The sequence below is a fragment of the Micrasema longulum genome, unplaced genomic scaffold (assembly GCF_059751315.1).
Source record: "Micrasema longulum isolate JH-2025_06_02 unplaced genomic scaffold, ASM5975131v1 h1tg000605l, whole genome shotgun sequence".
Taxonomy (NCBI): Eukaryota; Metazoa; Arthropoda; class Insecta; order Trichoptera; family Brachycentridae; genus Micrasema; species Micrasema longulum.
The window spans coordinates 360,883-380,645 of NW_028277801.1; the positions used below are offsets into that span (position 1 = coordinate 360,883).

Below are 19,763 nucleotides of genomic sequence, written 5' to 3' on the forward strand. Positions count from 1 at the left end.
TATACGTAAGAAGTGATGACATAAGCATGATTATGTCAAGAAACAGTAGTGGAATAAAAAAAAATATTTTATACATTACCAACTTTGCAAAACTCAAGTAGAGGTTGCTATGTTTGCAACAAAGCCGATGATTTAAAAGTCAAGTCTTACAAATGGGGCCGTATTTTTAACTGACAATGTTAAAATTATTGTAAAAAAATGTATTCTGAATAAGTTTCAATTAATATCTCACTATTTTGAAATTTTTGATTTTGCTGGGTTTGCAAGTAGTACCCTCAATTGACAAATGTCGTTTTTTTGATCGACACAGGTGATTATTACAGTTTTTTGTGTAAAAGCAGTCTGGCTGTTTTTAACAGAACATACAATTAACCTTACTGCACTCGATAACACTAATATATAACTTTTACAAAATTGTGAATTGGCTGCTTTCTGCATAACTGCGTTAATATAATAGTCCCTGGAATGGCACTTGAAGCGTAAGACTGATCATCTTACCTTCATGTAACAAAAATGATTTAGGTTTGCTGCGATTAGTATACCAACGCAGCGTTTTATTCACCGTTAGGTTCGAAAAGGGAATGAAAATGAAGATGATTGATTTTTACAATAAATTATTTAGATACGATAATGTTTTAAGTACGCTCAAATGTTTGAAAACAGGTTGGATTACCTCCCTAGGGAGTTATAAGGATTTAAATTTGTTGCCAGAGGTAAATTACATTTTTGAGAAGATGATTTGGAAATTTAGTCGTTAACAGAGCTTATGACCTGTCATCGACACAACTTATGTTAAAACTTAACTCACTTAAATATGCTAATTCAGCGTGCTATTATAGTTTTTTTGTATTTAATTCTAAATAAATGTAAAACATTGTTTGTAAAAAAATATCCGTCAGTAGAAAACTATTTATAACTTATGAAGTTGTTGTACAATAATTTAACAATACTTTAAGTTTGTCCAAATGTTTGTAGACAAAAGACTGGATTTCACGTCCTAGGGAGTCATTAAGGTTGACAAATTTCAACAGGGATGGAGAACATTTTAGAGAAGGGAATATGAAAGTCTAGGCATTTACAAGAGCAATGACCTGTCATTGGCCACTTTACAGGTTTGTCAGGTCTACCGCAATAATTAATCCAGTTTTTAAGTCAAAGAGTATGCAGTAAAAATATTTTAAAAAGGGAAAAATTTACTTGAACAATAAGCATTTTAATTTCTCATTTGTTTTAAAGTGTAATCCATTATATTCGTAAGTATTGTGTGACTATGTTTCTTTAAACACGGAATTGTTAACCCTTTCATTTCATAAAAAAAACATGATTATTTGACTTTTCATACATACATGTTTACCTATACATTGGCAGTTTTATTGCCAGATGGCGTTTTCTATATATTAATCATGTTTCAATAAAACAATTTTTTTTTTAAAACTTATCTGGCATAAGAATAAAATAAAACTTTAAAAAAAATTGTAACTCTAAACTTCATTGTCAAATAAAAAATAAATAAAATGTAAATAAGGGCTAGATTTCTTATTGTTCATACGCCCTGTAGCTGCAAGACATTCTATAATCTAGCTCCTTTGTATCATAATTGTAATATATCATAATTGGAGACGAACTAGAATCCCAACCGTTCTGCAAGACATGCCGGGATATTTATTTATTGTACAGCGTCCTTGAGGCGATTTGTACAAAAATGAAGCTATTTAAATTATATAGTATATACATTATTATCAACATGTATAAACCAGCCATTGACAGGTAATTAGCCCGGTAGATGCCTAGACTTCTATATTATCGTATCTTAAATGTTCTTCATCTCTGTTGTAATATGTGAATTAATATAACATGAAAATTATAAAGATTATAAAAAAGAAAGGAGATGTTTCTTTATGCGTGATTTAAATAGAGCTACCGTAGAAACATCTTTGACAAAGGATGAAAGATGATTCCACAGTCGAGCCGCGTGGACACAACGTGAGTTAAAAATTATGAATGAGAAAGTTCTGTGGTTTTTAAAAATATAATTGTTAAAACAATTTTTATTTAGCTTATTACCTTATAGGTTTTATACAGTGATAACAAATATTATGTAGAATAGAGTTGACTGTAGAGAAATTTGTACTGACTTTTAAAAGCTTCCATTTATGTTTTTTTTATGAAGCATTTCACAGTTGAATGTAGTTATGCAGATGCAGTGAGGTCAATTTTATGTTTTGCAAAAAATAACCAGGCTGTTTTCATACAAAAAACAGTAAAAATCACAAAAAAGGCATTTCTCAATGTGCAGAAAACACCCACAGCACTAGAAAAATCTTACGGTATAGATGCTGATGGGAAGATTAATACTCCAGAAATCTACTTCTCTTAAATAAATTAAAGTGACGAAATAGATAAATCTATTAATTGTATAAATTCATTACTTTTAAAATAACTGTAATCAAAAATAAGTTTTAATACAAAATGTCACCTCGCACATTCAAAGAAAGTTTGAATGAGGTATCATTCGATATTAGATTGAGCTGATTTCAGCCAAATGTATATTTCAGGTAGTGTGGTCAGCCAAACTTATAAAAATCACCAACAACATAATTAAATATCACTTTTAAAGTTAATACTACAAATAAATTAAGTGATTCTTTACAATTCAGTGAGTTAGAAAATATCAAACGCCAGTATGCCCACCCAATTTTTTTAAAAACATTTATTTTATAAAGCGTAGTAAAAAATATGATCATTTCACTACTATTTAAATTAAAACATGTCCTTATTATTACAATGAAAACACTCTCAATAAACTTTGTTTCAATTCAGAAGCTATTTTGTCCACATGGATATTGTGGTGGATTGCTGTGGACATACTGGCGTTTGATATTTATCAACTTAAGTACCCGAATATAAAATTTTCAATACACAATGATACATACATCAGCGTTTTACTAGGGCTGGTTGTTTTCTGCGAAATGCACATCTTAGGTTGTGTAGTCAGCCAAACTTCAAAAATCATTACAACTGGTCAAATACGTCATTCAATTATTTTTGCATTATGTAAAAACTTACGTTTATGTTATTTATTTTTATTCAATGTAAAAAATAGTCAAACAAAAAAAAAAACCACAAAAAACTGTTATGTTGATTTAATTCTTCACTCTTTTCATAAAACGGTAATTATCTTTGTTTCACTTTTCTGTGGTTGACTACTTTCCACATTACTATATTTATTTATTTATACATCAACGGTTCAAAGATCCTTTGACAAAAAAATAATAATTTACGGAAATAATCACAACAGTGCAAATAATCATGTAGTACATAGTTTAAAATAAAAGAATAATTAAAACTAAACAATTTAGTAAACATATAATACAAAAAGTTAAAAAGAAACATAAAATTTCTAAATAAAAGATAGCAATAACCACGAGAAAATTTTATGTTCTAAATATAAATTTAACACAGTAAAGTTGAGAATAATTAGATAATAACAATTAAAAAAAATAAGTTTTTTGAGCAATAAAACAAAAATTAAAAAAAAGTTTAATTACTAAATAATACCTCTATTTAGTGAAATCATCATCATCAGTTGGTAGGAAGAAGTTGCCATTGGCAATAAATCCACCAATGTACAATTTAAAATTATGTCTAATATGTTAAATAAAGAAATAAAAAATCACTTATTCCAGGAAACAAAGTTAAATTTAATAATATATTTAAAAATAAATCCATTATTTTTAAAAAAGTAACGAGTGAGAATTCGTTTTAATTCATGAACAGAATTTGTATTAAAGATATCGAATATTTGTTCTAATTCATTTTCATACCTTCACAGTTGCACATGTACCGGTGCGGTGTTGTGTAAATGTCGATGAGAGGTATGTTTATTTTTAGCTGTTTATGGAACACCTGTTGCGCTTTGTCAGAGGGATGCACTTGACACTATGTGACTTTTCTGCAAGACGGTAGAACAACAACAATTTCAATTAGGACGAATGTAGGTGGGATGAGAATATTTTCACCCCTTTAGTATAGCCCGATCTTAAGACTTTATTCGGTGAAATTAAGGGACGCTGGATTGACGTGGGAAGAGGCAAAAATGCTGGCTGGCGATAGGGTCTCCTGGAGACAACTGGTGATGTCCACATACTCCACTTAGGAGCGGATGTGGAAGAGAAGAAGAAGAAGTATGGCCCTTATTTTGAAAATGTATAAAGAGATGCCTGAATGTATGTAGAATGAAAAAAGTTTGAATGAATGTAAAAATAAATGTTATGTGTACTGTAAAATGATGTTTAATTTAATTTAATTTATTTTTTTTTATTCAGAAAAACAACAGCAATACAACAAAATACAAACAACATTATTAATAAAAAAACATAAAATAAAGCCAAATTAGTTTCCCAAATAAATACAATTATAAAAATCAAGTTCAGTTAGAAATTAATTCATAGAAGTGCATGTGTGCGAGTTTTTTTTGTGTAAGGATAATGTTTATAGATATTTCAGTAAAATAAGTACAAATATTAGTTTATTTACTATGTATTGTAATATAAGCTAACTTAAGAAATAAATATGAAAAATATGAGTTGCCAAGACAAAAATTGACAATTTAGTAATTAAAAAACAAAATACATTTTTTTACCATCCACGGGAATCAAATCAGGTCTGAGAGGGTTAAGACACTAAAGCAAATGGCTCGCGGCGCATGAGTAAATAATTATAATTAGAAAAATCCCAACACTTATTGACTGAAAAAACAAAACATGAAAAAGGATAAACATAAATAATAAACATAACGGCCTGTTTAAACATTTAAACAAGCTTTGAGATTGCGTGACGCGTTAATGGTGTAAATAGGCTTCAACGTAATGATACTTATCCACAAAACAGAAAACAATCATGGTGTATTGATTTTAGATAATTTCGTTCTTTCTATGATTTTTTAAAACTATTTATGTGCAATCCAGCCTTGTGTACAAACATTTTGGCTTTATTGTTGCACCGCAACAGGCAGGAGACTCAATTACAGTGGTGTATTACAGCACAACAGCACAGAACACCCAGGTTTGAGAAAAAACTTTTTTTTTGTTCCGCGAATCGAACCCGGAACCTTTCATGTGTGAGTCAAGCGTCTAAACCATTACACCATTGAAGCCATTGTACTCAAAATATTGATGCTAACTGGTATAAAAAGAAGTACAAAAATTGAAAACTTTTTCAGGTGTTGCCTAGTAATAAATTCACATACGAACACGCAACTCATTTTTTTCTGTCAATATCTACCCGAGGTAGAATCTCCAACCCCCAACAGCCAACAAAATCCGACAGTTGTACTAATGTACAACTTTATATCGATAAGGAAATGTTGATGATGTGCGTAAACGATTATGAGAACATGATGATTCGATTATTTTTACAACTAGTTGTATCTGTACTTTTCAATTTATCGGCTGATTTTAAACGACCTATTAACATGTTTTTATTTATATTTACGGCTATACGGAAAAAACTAGCTGATAGCATTTTTTATTTTTGAAAAACCAGTGCTTTTTTTCTCCTAAATGAGTTCAATAAAATGAAATATTTCATTCTTACAAAATAAAGCTCATCATCTAATTTATTGTAGAGAAAAAATATTTGGTCGTCACTAGCAAAAGAACAGTAAAAAATGCAATAATTGCTGGAATGTGGCAGTTTTTGTGTGTTCAAAGAAAAAAGTTTTTAATTTTGTTTTTAAGTGAACGGTTTTTATTGTGATTGTAGGTATAAATATATTTAACAATAATTGAAGACTTGTTTTTTTTTCAAATGAAGAGTAAAGGATCTTAAAGATGGATGTCAATGTTTTATGTATTTTAAACTAATAATTATTTGACGGCAGTTCACATGATCTACATTTCCGTTAAATAAAATTTGACATTAATGCTGTAATTTCCAAAATGGCTGCACAAGAAAAAAATGCATTCAAGGAACAAAAGATGGATGTCATTTAAAAACCGGAAATAAAGCGACAATTCAATATTATTGCCAAATATAAAAGACTCAAAATGTAAAACAAATTTTAAAATAAAAATAACTGCACATTTAAATAGTGCAGCGAGAGATTTTTTTGAAAAATATATGTAAATCAATAAACGTAGTACTTTATATAATTGGTACACATATTATTTATATTTTTATGTATTTCATTGCTTTATATTTGTTTTATTATATATTATACTATTTTATTTATGTTTATGTAACATGTATTCTTGGCACATATTATATTTGTATAATAATGATTTTTAATTTATTACATTTGATAAGCTAGGCATTTATAATTAAGTAGTTTTAGTTTTTCTTTTTTATGTTATTGTTTTATTAGTATAGGACTACTTACGCTCAAAAGATAGAAAATCTCCATCTTAGAACAGGCTGTGCCATGTTAGATGGAGACTATCATCAACAGAGAACACTCCGTTTTCATTTTACATTAATGGGTTTTATATAGATTCCCTGTTATTAAGTATGTATATTATTTTTTTGCAATAAATTTATAAATATATATATTTTTTTAAATATATAACTGTAAACTATTAACACATTACAACAGGGAAGAAGAACATTAAAAATAAGGTAATATAGAAGTCTAGGCATCTACAGGGCTTATGACCTGTCAATGGCTGGTTTAAGTAGCCACTTTACACACTGTGTAACATTCAATATTCTGCCAATACTTGAACATCTATATTCCTTAAATTCTTTCACCTGTTGATGTTTGTGAACTTAATGAGCTGAAACCTTTATTTATGCCGGTGAGATTCGTCTAATTGAATTATTTCACCTACATACTAGGCAACGCCTGAAAATGATATTTTTTCAATTTCTATACTTCTTCATGGACCAGGTGGATTTATCACAATATTTTGAGTTTGTCCAAATTTTTGTAGACAAGGACTGGATTCAACTCCCTGGGGAGCTGTTTATATTAACATATTACAACAGAGATGAAGAACATTTAAGGGAAGGTAACATAGAAGTCCAGGCATCTACAGGGCTTATGACCTGTCAATGGCTGGTTTAAGTGGCCACTTTACACACTGTGTAACATTCACTATTCTGCCTGTATTTGAACATCTATATTCCTTCAATTCTTTCATCTGTTGATGTTTGTGAAGTTAAAGAGCTGAAACCTTTATTTATGCGGGTGAGATTCGTCTAATTGAATTATTTCACCTACATACTAGGCAACGCCTGAAAATATTATTTTTTCAATTATTTTTTACACAGTGTGTAAAGGCTAGTTTAAGTGGCCACTCTACACACTGTGTAACATTCACTATTCTGCCTATATTTGAACATCTATATTCCTTAAACCAGCCATTGGCAGGTCATAAGCCCTGTAGATGCCTAGACTTCTATATTACCTTATCTTAAATGTTCTTCATCTCTGTTGTAATATGTTAATATAAACAGCTCCCCAGGGAGTTGAATCCAGTCCTTGTCTACAAAAACTTGGACAAACTCAAAATACTGTAAACTATGCTTGATGACAGAACAGAGGCAGTTTACATTAAGTGGGTTGGTTACGTTGTATTTATAAGTTTATTGAAATGCTCAAGAGGTTTAAAAACTTAAAAACGTTGTGTCTCAAAATATCGAATATTGAAGTTCATCCTTTATATCCTGTGCCCTTCAAATATGAACTGAGTGTTCCACAAAAAAAGTTACAATTCTTATTTTTGCTCTTCTGTAAAATTCATTATTTCTTCATGAGCCTGTTTTTGCCATTTATTTCTTATAAGTTTAGTGTACTCGGTGGTAAAACGGAGAGCAAAAGTATGAAATAAATGGATGTTAAAGGTCCAAAAGTTTTCAACGCCCAGATAAGAGCGAAACCCCTTTTTATTACAATGGAAAAGTTTTTTAATTCATCAAAAGACAATCTCATCCATATGTAGGAAAGACCTGTCCAAAATCATATTACTAAGGTTACGACTTGGCTATTTATTCATTCATAATATTGCATAACATTAAGTGTTTTATTTAAAAAATATACGAAAATTATCGTTTAATAGGAGCGCTTTAAAGAAAATGAACAAAGAAAACTTGTTAAGACCTGCAGTTATGCAATGAAAGTTCGGCCGGAGAAGTGATGTCCAAAGGAAAAATTAATGTGCCTTGTGTTGAGGGGTATTCGAATCACCCCCATGTATGTTCTGCGATATTGCATAGTTTTCGAGTTATGATTTATTAAAATGGTTTTTGAAAATTTTCGACCGGATCGGCTTTAATTTAAAAAAAATAATTTTTCAAGGTTTTTTTGAAATTTGTTTTTTGCATCTTATTGAATTTAAATAATGCTTTTGCACAAAAAATAATCAAATTTACAGCATTAATAGAACCTACAAAAGTTTGGACCTAAAATTGAGAATTTACGTTCGTGCGAGTCAGACTTGAATTTTCAACTTTAAATTAAAAATCTGAAAATGCAATTTTCTATTTTTAGATAAAATTAAAAACTGCTTCCGGGTGGGCTTCTTGCTGGTGCTTCGCGCGTCAGCTAATTGTTTTTAAATATTATTTGCTATTAGATTCAAAATACTGTAGTGTGTATGCATTTTATTTTAGTGTCAAAGCACTAACATATACATTTGTAGGTTTAAGTAGCGAACGGCGCTAGGTGGCCGGCTCCTTGTCATTTCAAATATATTAAAGTCTAAAAATATAATTATTGTTTTACTAAATAAAAGAGTTTCATTTATCATCATCGTCATCATTCCCTTTCCGCACCTAACGGTGCATAAGGGACTGAATTGGTACATCAATTACAGTATAACGTAATAATTTTTGTTACATGAAGGTAAGATGATTAGTTTTTCGCTTCAGGTGCCAGTCCAGAGACTATGAAATATTCTGGAGGGAAAACATCTTTTAAATAAATATTTTATATCAACCATGTCAGTAATAGAACCCGAGACCTCTTGCGTGGTAGACAAACGCGCTGACCATTACACCACGAGGCCGGCAAAGTTTTTTGGCGAAAGAAAGAAGTTTCATTCAGTATATACGTATTAATTGAACCTATCAAATTGTGATCACTTGCGCCTGGAGTCCTTAAGGATCCAGGTCAAGAATTTCAGCGTATGAGCATTCAATCATTCCGTTTTTAAATATTACATTTTTTGCTGGGCAATGCCTACACAGCACCGCAACGCGCGATGTTTTTTGGCTTAGTAAGGAAAGGAAGAAGGAATTTATTTTTTTCTTATGTGCTAGCCTTATCCTATTCCATGTGTTCTATAGTGATGTTCATTGGAATAAAACCTTTTTATTTTATAATTACTTTTGTTATAAAAAACAAAATAAAAAAATGAATTGGTACCTTAGTATAGGAAGCAAGTAATTAATATTAGTAGATAAAATTTAAGTGCATTTTTAAAATGTAGTTCACAACCATTAAATTCCATTGTGTTAATGCTATTTTCCTTTTAATACGGTCGGCCCGTTCATCTCAATGCTCGTAAAACGCGAACCCAGTAACCGACATAACATTGCCCTAGGTACATCTCTTGTAAACTTACCGCCGGTCAACAATAGCGCCATAAACAGCAAACCGCGTGAGAAACCGCAAGCTCTACTGGCAACCGCAAGAATCCCGACACTCAATTCTAAATAAATAAAAATAATCCAGAATTATCTGATCCGCCTTTTCCGTTCAAAATTATGAACACTAATGTCGATAGTCCCCGTCTCTTAGAGCACATGTCTTTAAATTTACCAGTTAAATCAACAGGACAAATTCATTTTTTTGACAATCCATTGCCCAAATAAAATATGTTCAAAACTCATTTATCCATAGTGGCTGCTCCAAATTTAACTTAGATTCCCACTTGGATAATTTTAATATAAAAAAAAGATGACATTCATGCACACCATACATTCGCCTGAGAGCTCGTGTTTTCGATTCAATACTTCGTTTCCATACATAATGGTCAACATCAAGATTCGGAGTTGCAGTTATTATTTTCATAAATCAGCTTTTTATAATAGTTCTGTTTTGCTAATTTTATATTCTTTTTACACCAATTTCTAAATTTATTATACTTATATTGAATAATAGAAAAATATCACATACTACGAATACCGATAAAAATATATGAAATGGATTTTGAATAATTTATTTTATATTCAAAATCAAAACGGAAATTGTGGAGAAATTTTCTCATACATAAATGTAAAAAAGAAATACAAGTATTAGTTATCCATGGAGTGATTTTTTTAAAAATGAATGCGTCCATTGCTCTATCTACGTCATTTTCCATAAAAACTTATTCTAACATTTCATTTTCTAGATCGTTTGTTAATACAGAGTATATTATTTTTGTAACGCAAGATATTTTTTCCTTTGGAATATGAAATTCAAATTTGGTACGTAGGGCAATAGGTTGATGGTATCATAGAATAAGGAATAGTCCAGAAGAAGCGTTGAATCATATTTGAATACGTCGGTCTGTGTCCAATAATTCCCCCACTTAGACACACTTTCGCCGCGCGCATACTTAAAGTCACCGAGTAATATTGCTAGATCGTGAAGAATATAAACATAACACAAATGAGGTGTTAAAAAAAAAACAATTTGTTAATTTTTCTAAAATTTTATTATGCACTCGGAAACATTAATTGACACAACAGAGTAAATAAGTAAAGGGTCATATTATAAGAGTAATTGAATTTATGAACTTTGAAATTAAAATGTAAAACAAATTTTATTTTACATAAAACGGATATTTTCATATCATCTCAAATAATATTTTATGTTTTAAGATAATGTCCACCACGGCGTTGTTTAATCCGAGGTTCAATTTCCATTATTTCTCTTATTGTATGAGCAAAGTAGGGTAAACATTTTTACTACCCTGGCAACACTAATGAAATTTCCATTTTGTTTCTTTGACAATCTGTCAGATGGAAAAATAATTCAATTTTTAAGTGATGCATTAGTAACAAACACATTCATTTGATAATTACACATGAAATGTGATTGCATCCTGTTTCTTTAAGATCCTAGCAGTATTTCTACACTTTAAAAGGATACAACACGGCATGGTTAAATTCGAATCAGGAGCTACGTACTGAGCGACGTCTACAAAGAAACTAATGTAATAATAACCTACTCATTTATGAGTAGTTGAGTCGCCTTCTGTTTGATGTGCGTATGCGATTTCTGGACTACTCTTAATTCTATGGATGGTATGTTGCATTAGAATAAAAATTAAAAGTATGCAAACCATATATTCATTTTGTTATAATATGATCAATAGATGTATTACTTTGCTCTTTAGTAGTCTTTGAAATTAAATTTAGATCTTGTTCGCCGAGAAAACAGGTATACTCATTTGCTTGATGGTGTTTATTGTTAATCGTGTTTATGTTGATATCTGCAATAACAATCTGTCTCCTGTGATCTCTCATGTCACTAAGTATAGTCTGAAGGGAGCCGAAAAATGGTTGAATATTTAGGAAAAATGGCGACCTATAAATAGAGAAGATTGTTACTGAGTTGTTACCGAAAATAATTAGTGAAATTGTACGTATATTATAAATGATATATTAATTTGTTTTCAAGGTATAATCTGGGTGACTCTCTGTGCCAATTGATACTTTGCGTGTTATGCGAATGTGTGCGTTTGCATTTTAGAGCTATTTTGACGAAATTTATATTCCCACAAATGGTCAACTCGCCCGTAAAAGAAAATAAAATTACAACATACTACCCAAACCATTTTTGAAACATTTCGAAAATTGTAAATACAAAAAATTATTTCATATTAATTCTAGAATTAAGAAATTATATTAGTGAGCCCATAACTCGTTTCACTTTGGCCATCATAAGCTCGCAATGATTAAGTTTAGCATTTAACTTAAGCAAACCATATCCGGTGAGTAGAAAAATAATGTGTTATCCATTCAATTTACAAAATAAATGATTAATTTCCTTTAACTAACTGCCAACCTCAAACCCGAATTCGGTAGGGCCATTCAAAGTGATTAACGAATATATAATTATACTTTATTTGAGGGAGGGCAACTCTGAACCAAGCGAATGAAAGAATATTCCCTTCCTAACCCTTTCATATTGTGTATCTTTTTACAATGAAGCACCCTTTTATACTGCAGGTACATTTTTAAACTAAAACTCCTAACTAAATATCACTTTATTTATTTATTTATTTTGTTTACAAACAATGAAAAAATTTTACTCATAAACAAAAATATTGAAACAATAAAAAAAAACAGTACTTATTTTTCATCAATTACATGTAAACAATAACTAAATACATATTCATATAAAATGAGCAATATAAATTATTCATTTGAATTTTAATAATTGTAAAAAAAAAATTAAAAATTGCAAAAATTGTACAAATTAATAATTAAATAAACATGAATTAAATACGCATTTAATTAAATTAATAATAAAAATTATCAAAATTAAATAATTTTTAAAAAATCATTCATTTATATAAAACTAATAAAAACGATTCATAAAATACTAATAAAAACAATAAACAAAATATGCATCGAAACAAAACCAGCAATGTAATCCATCAAAATTAAATGTACGAAATTAATACATCAATATAAAAACGCATTTTGTATAAACTTCTTAAACCTAAACAATCAAGCGTCAAAAATGTCGATCTTAACTGTTTCAATAAATAGTGTTGTATAATCTGCACATTCTTGACACTAAATTGAAGAAGGACGCATTATTCTTGAATGAATCCTCCACTATTTTTCCTCGTCCCTCAACCTCTTGCTGTTTTTTTTATTTTTATTTTATGAATTATTATTATTTTTTTTACTGTTTAACAATTTTTCTCATTATATTTGCGAAAAACTTTAACTAGATGTATGCACTATTTTTACATTTTATATTTTTATTCAATAACTGTTATTTTTCCTAAATAAAATTAAAAATAAAAAAAAACGAATACAAAAGAACTTATTGTTCCCATTTCGACGAAAACGCAACAATTATCAAAGTTTAAAAAAAAAGTAGTATATTGGGCTTGAAATCTAGATAACCCCACGCCAGTTTGAATAAGTTTCAATAATTTTAAAATATGATTCGTAATGGGTTTTAGAATATTTTATCTTTTAACGACGCATCATAAATCATCGTATAAAATAAACAAATATCGGATTATTGCAATTAAAATTAAACTCTTTGGTACACCTATAAATAAAGATTTTATGAGATACAACATCACGGGTACCAATTGTAGGCCAATCAATGCTCTACGTAGGAATCCAGTTGCTTACTATTTTCTATTGAAATAGCTTTAGGGCTTACGGCTCAAGATTGATTGCTCTTGTATATTGGTATTCAACATTTAGGTAATCGTTAAAAATAAAGTGTTTGAAGTTATTCTCATACAATATACCTATTTGGTAAGTAGTATACTGGTAAGAATAATGTAATTGGCAAAAGTTGTTTATTTTATAATGTAAGTCCAAAGCATATGCACTTTGGCAGACATTATTGCTAAAACTAATATCTTTTGTCAACAATATTTTGAATTTGTCCAAATTTTTGTAGACAAGGACTGGATTCAACTCCCTGGGGAGCTGTTTATATTAACATTTTACAACAGAGATGAAGAACATTTAAGAGAAAGTAATATAGAAGTCTAGGCATCTACAGGGCTTATGACCTGTCAATGGCTGGTTTAAGGAATATAGATGTTCAAATATAGGCAGAATGGTGAATGTTACACAGTGTGTAGAGTGGCCACTTAAACTAGCCATTGACAGGTCATAAGCCCTGTAGATGCCTAGACTTCTATATTACCTTCTCTTAAATGTTCTTCATCTCTGTTGTAAAATGTTAATATAAACAGCTCCCTAGGGAGTTGAATCCAGTCCTTGTCTACAAAAATTTTGACAAACTCAAAATATTGTTGATAAATTACCTGGTCCATGAAGGAGTATAGAAATTGAAAAAATAATATTTTCAGGCGTTGCCTAGTATGTAGGTGAAATAATTCAATTAGATGAATCTCACCCGCATAAATAAAGGTTTCAGCTCTTTAACTTCACAAACATCAACAGATGAAAGAATTGAAGGAATATAGATGTTCAAATATAGGCAGAATGGTGAATGTTACACAGTGTGTAAAGTGGCCACTTAAACCAGCCATTGACAGGTCATAAGCCCTGTAGATGCCTAGACTTCTATATTACCTTTTCTTAAATGTTCTTCATCTGTGTTGTAATATGTGAATATCTTTTGTGTTTGAAAAAATACGATTCAACGAAGAAGTCTGTAACATTTACAATAAGCCCCAATGTATTGATTAGAATAAGGAGGCTGTGATAGGCAGGGTACAAAGAAAGAATGAGTAATAAAAGGGTATTCAATAAGATAGGTACTTCACCCGGCACCCCGAGGTAGACGTAATGTTGGTAGACCCAAACTCCGATGGCGAAACGGAGTGCAGCGGGACGTGGATGCTATTGGCATCTGGGACTGGAGGAGTTCCTGCCAAGATAGATGTTGGAGAAGGCCAAGGCCCACGGCAGGCTGTAAACCCAATGATGATGAATATCTTTTAGCAAACCAAAAACGAGGCTCACCTCGTACCAGGGACGAACCGTGTATAGAAGCGATTATGCGCAGCTTACCATTATATTTGACTAACTTTAAAAATGTTTTATCGTAACTTTATTTACAGAAAAACAAATAAATAATTACATTTATTTAAAATCATTTCGACCACTTGCATTTTTATCCTAATACGAATATAAATTTTAATAAAGCGCGCCCAGCGCCTGCGGTGAGCCAAGAAACTAGCCTTTTTTTTCATACAAATAAGTAGACTCTATTTTAAATGTATTAACCCCAATGCGGGTTTTTTCTCCTTATCCTGAATATGTTAATATAAACAGCTCCCTAGGGAGTTGAATCCTGTCCTTGTCTACAAAAATTTGGACAAACTCAAAATATTGTGATAAATCCACCTGGTCCATGAAGAAGTATAGAAATTGAAAATATATCATTTTCAGGCGTTACCTAGTATGTAGGTGAAATAATTCAATTAGACGAATCTCACCGGCATAAATAAAGGTTTCAGCCCTTTAACTTCACAAACATCAACAGATGAAAGAATTTAAGGAATATAGATGTTCAAGTATTGGCAGAATGGTGAATGTTCACAGTGTGTAAAGTGGCCATTTAAACCAGCCATTGACAGGTCGTAAGCCCTGTAGATGCCTAGACTTCTATATTACCTTATTTTAAATATTCTTCATCTCTGTTATAATATGTTAATATAAACAGCCCCCCAGGGAGTTGAATCCAGTCCTTGTCTACAAAAATTTGAACAAACTCAAAATATTGTTTAAATGTAAGTTATCAAATCACAATAAAATTCCAAATTTTAGATACATGATCATTATTTTGCTATACCAAGTATTATTAAATAACTTATGTGTAATAGTAATTAATAATTATTTTTATTAATACGTATTAAATTTTTTTATGTCAATTTTACGAGTATATTGATGTGTGTTGTAATAATTATAAATCTATTTTTGTTTTGATTTCAAAATATGAAAGATACAAATCGGGACATAAAAAATAATAATTGTGTAAAAGTTTCATTTTATTTTATTTTATTTAACTAATTTACGGACAATGTCCAATTTAAACAAAATATATAACAAAAAAACAATAATAATACAGTTACAAATAGTAGAAGGAATACAACAAAGAAAATCAAAGACAAGTTAATACATTAGACAGGCATTATGGAATCCAGGTTAATTCGACAAATCTAAAGTCAATTTATTGGGAATATTTCTTCAGCCTATTAGTAAAAAAACTCAATTTACATTGAAAATAATTTAGACCTTGGTTTTCATTTACAAATCTAATCGTTCTGGGTAGAGGCGCATGGAAACCATAATTAGTCTTATGATGACCGAGGAACAGAATTAAATTATTTCTGAGTCTAATAATGGAATTGCGTATTGTGTGTATTAATAAATAAAGAAAAATTTACACATCCTGTTTGAATATTTCAAAATTGGTACTCCGATTTGTGGGAATTGATTAATTTCTTTGAAATCTGTCGCAAAAAAAAAAACAATGGAGCTAAATATTTATAAATATATGTATTTTTTAAGAAATTAAAATTTGACTAAATATTTACAGTATACTATGAAGAGGGGAGGACTTGCCAAAAGTCGTTGACTTCACAGGTCCTATATAAATTTAGTTTTCTGATCAAGTACTGCACTGTACTGGTGGATGTCGCTATTAAAAGCTATTGTATTTTGCATCAATTTTTATTTAATCTCTTCAGAAAAACGATGAGTTTTGCTTAGTCTTCAGTTGACTTACCGTAAACCGGAAATCTATCAAAACAGTCAATCATTGGTTGATTCAGCAAAACTAGTGACGTACTTCAAAACAGTTTATTTTTATTAAAATCTTTTTTATTATTTTTTTCATATATTTTCAAGAAACTTTGCTGAGAAATTGACCTCCAATGAATACCGCACGCAAGAAAAAAAATGATTAATTTCCCGCCGCACTGAATTTCCTCGTTGCCTGGTTGTGTACACTTAGATGTGAAAATTCATTCGAGCAAATTTGCTGAAGCCGCGTTTGACCAATAAAGAATGAAACAAATAAATGTGCTCCACTGCGATGCCATGCTGTGTTTAATTAAGTCACTGAATGTTTGAAAATAAAATTGTGGACTTACCTGATGATGTGTCCAAGAGATGCGATGTAGAGTAGTGCCCTTAGCACCAGGCGGGGGGTAGACTGACTCTCCCCCTTCCCTCCCCGCCTCCTTATCACCATCCCGCATCCCTCTGTCCCCGATGGGGTGACATTCAAGACAGAACACTCACAAGACTCACTGCACTTTATATAGTCAATGTCTCCTAATCATCGTTTATAGTTCACTAAAATGAGACAGAATGGCGGATGTTACACAGTGTGTAAAGTGGCCACTTAAACCAACCAACAACAGGTCATAAACTCTGTTAATGCCTAGACTTCCATATTTCCTTCTCTAAAATGTTCTCCATCCCCGTTATAATGTGTTAATTTTTTTTTAATTAAGTATAATCATTTCTATCCACACCCATTGGTACATAGGATACAACAATGGTGCTTTAATTGCGGCGCATTTATGGAAAGTGATCAGCATTACGCTTCAGGTACCAGTCGAGAAACAATAAAATAATTCAGTGTAAAAACGTCTAAAACTTATTTTTAATGTCCACTTTTCCAGGATTGGAACCAAGGACTATAAAACTTTTCTCAATTTCTGTTTTTAAAAGTGAAATACAGTTCGTATCTACAAACATTTGGACAAACTTAAAATATTATGACCTCAAAGAATTTTATCTTTAACATACTGTGTGAAAAAACTCCCTCGAGTCACTGTGTGGTAACCTGAGGTTACCTTGGATTAACCTTAGGTAAGCTGAAGTTAGGGAATTATCGCCTGAATTTTACTGTCTTTTTCCATATTATTACATTTACACGTGTCTCGCTTAGCTAATTTTATTTCATTGGAAAGCCAACAGACATTATAAAATTTATAAGATTCAATTATATTTTAAATACATATCATAAAGTATTAGAGGCTTCCACATAATATTGTTACTGAAAATGTTGTCACATAAAAATTATACATAACATAAAATAACTAATCATGCGCAACTTATAATATTATTAAAAATATATCTTCTTTTAAATATTGGTCACATAGTTGCATATTATTATATATAATACAACTATAGTTGACCATATAGTGTACATGTACTATGTGCCTACATACAGAAGATAACATTTCGTAGTCTTAAATTAATATTTTATATATTCGTCTGAGGGTACTAGATATTTCGAAATTTTTGGAGATCCTGATGAGCAAAATATTTTATTAAAATTATCTAATATACCGAAATACGTGACATGTTGTTTTTCTTCGGTGTTAAAGTTTACTTGAAGATTACGAAAAAAATCGTGGTAATATTCATAGGAATTGCTGAGATTTTTTATTTTATTTTATTTTATTCAGAAAACATACAGTCATACAAAATAAGTATTAAAAACAACTATTTTTTAACATAGAAAGACCAATTAAGTTTTCATAAATTAAAAAGATATAAACATTAAATGTGACAAAAAAATAAATGAGAATTTTAAGTGAGAAAAGAATAATTGTTGACATTTGCGTTTTCCATGGAGGTAATAAATTAAAATAAATAAAAATACCGAATGTACACTCCGAGCCATCCACGCATACACATGAACGCACATATAAAACATACACAAACATATACATTACATGCGGCACATATACATAGCATAAACCACTCAAGATGCACATCAGCAACTATCCCAAATAATCGACCCCATGAAGAAATTTTCTGTACAAATGCAACGTGCAGTTAAAAATGTCTACATCAATACTGAGTCCGTTATAATTTCTACGGTACGTCTAATGAATGAATTCGAGGTATAATTGTTTTTACAAGTTGGTACATAAAAAAGGGAATTTAATCTAGTATAGCGAAGAGGACAACGGAAACCAATAGTTTGTAATAGATATTTTGTAATCAACTATATTATTGAGAATTTTGAAAAGAATAATTAAATCATATGTAAGGCGCCTTTTTTGTAGTGATTCTATATTGAGATATTAGTTAATTAAGTGCAAATTGCAACGCTGTGCCAATCACATCACAGAAACTGGCTGGTTAAATAATATAGCAGTGCAATAAATTACTTTTTTTTGTTTGCCAAGACATGCTGCAAGAGGTCTCGGGTTCGATTCCCGACGTGGTCGACATGAAATAATTATTCAATCAAACTGTTTTACACTGAAATATTACTCTGTTCCTAGACTAGCGCTTATGTGGCCATTCATGTACAAATGCGGAGTCCTATGCACAATGGGGAAATATCACATACTACTAATACCGATAAAAATATTTGAAATTGATTAAGAAAAATAATTAATTGTATTTTTAAAATCAATATGGATATTTTGGAGAAATGTTTTCATACATAAATGCAAAAAGAAAATTTAATAACAATACGTTGCCAGAAAAATGCGACGTGTTTGGCTTTGGTTGTTGTGACGTCAAGATTCGTAATATTATTCAAAACAAATTTAAGTGGCCAGAAACAAATAAACGTGAATCGTGACGTATTAGGGGTATGGCCAATAGAATGACTGTTTTTGCAGGAATCCAAGATTACAAATTTAAAAATATTATTTATGCTACTAATAATTGGCAAAAAAATTTTTTTTTTTCTGGATAGTATTGTATTTTATACACCTTCATTACTTTGAAAATATAAATAAATAAAAAGCTGATATCCCCCTATTACGGCATTCAGAAAGTTTTTTAGTGTGCATCTGTTATTTACTTTTGATAAAAACAGGATAAAACTTTGGTGTACTCCTGACATATTTTTTTTATTCACGTGTGGGTTTTTCTAAAATAGTTCATCGATCATACCTTTTGATTACTCACAGAAGAAATTAACTTAGCAAAACAATTTTTTTTCTCTACAGTATTTCATAGCCCTTTATTACTTTAAAAACGTTTTTTAAAAAAAATATTTTTCTCTATTGGTTGCCGATAAGAGAATGATGATAATACGCAATCCCTGTAATATTATTTTCAATTCACATTGATATAAAATTAACTGATTTATCAACTAATTTCATAGAGAACAAAATATC

General features: G+C 30.3%; 1 protein-coding gene across 6 annotated transcripts in view; it reads right to left on the bottom strand.

Moving 5' to 3' along the window:
• The window catches only part of Wnt2 (Wnt oncogene analog 2), a 210,880-nt gene that overhangs the window by 140,107 nt on the left and 51,010 nt on the right, over window positions 1-19,763 (bottom strand). For all 6 annotated transcript variants that reach the window (XM_088228734.1, XM_088228732.1, XM_088228731.1 and 3 more), the window contains one exon: window positions 16,758-16,962. In XM_088228734.1, coding sequence (XP_088084860.1) covers window positions 16,758-16,858 — 101 coding nt within the window. In that variant the 5' untranslated portion in view covers window positions 16,859-16,962. The remainder of the gene's footprint in view (window positions 1-16,757; window positions 16,963-19,763) is intronic.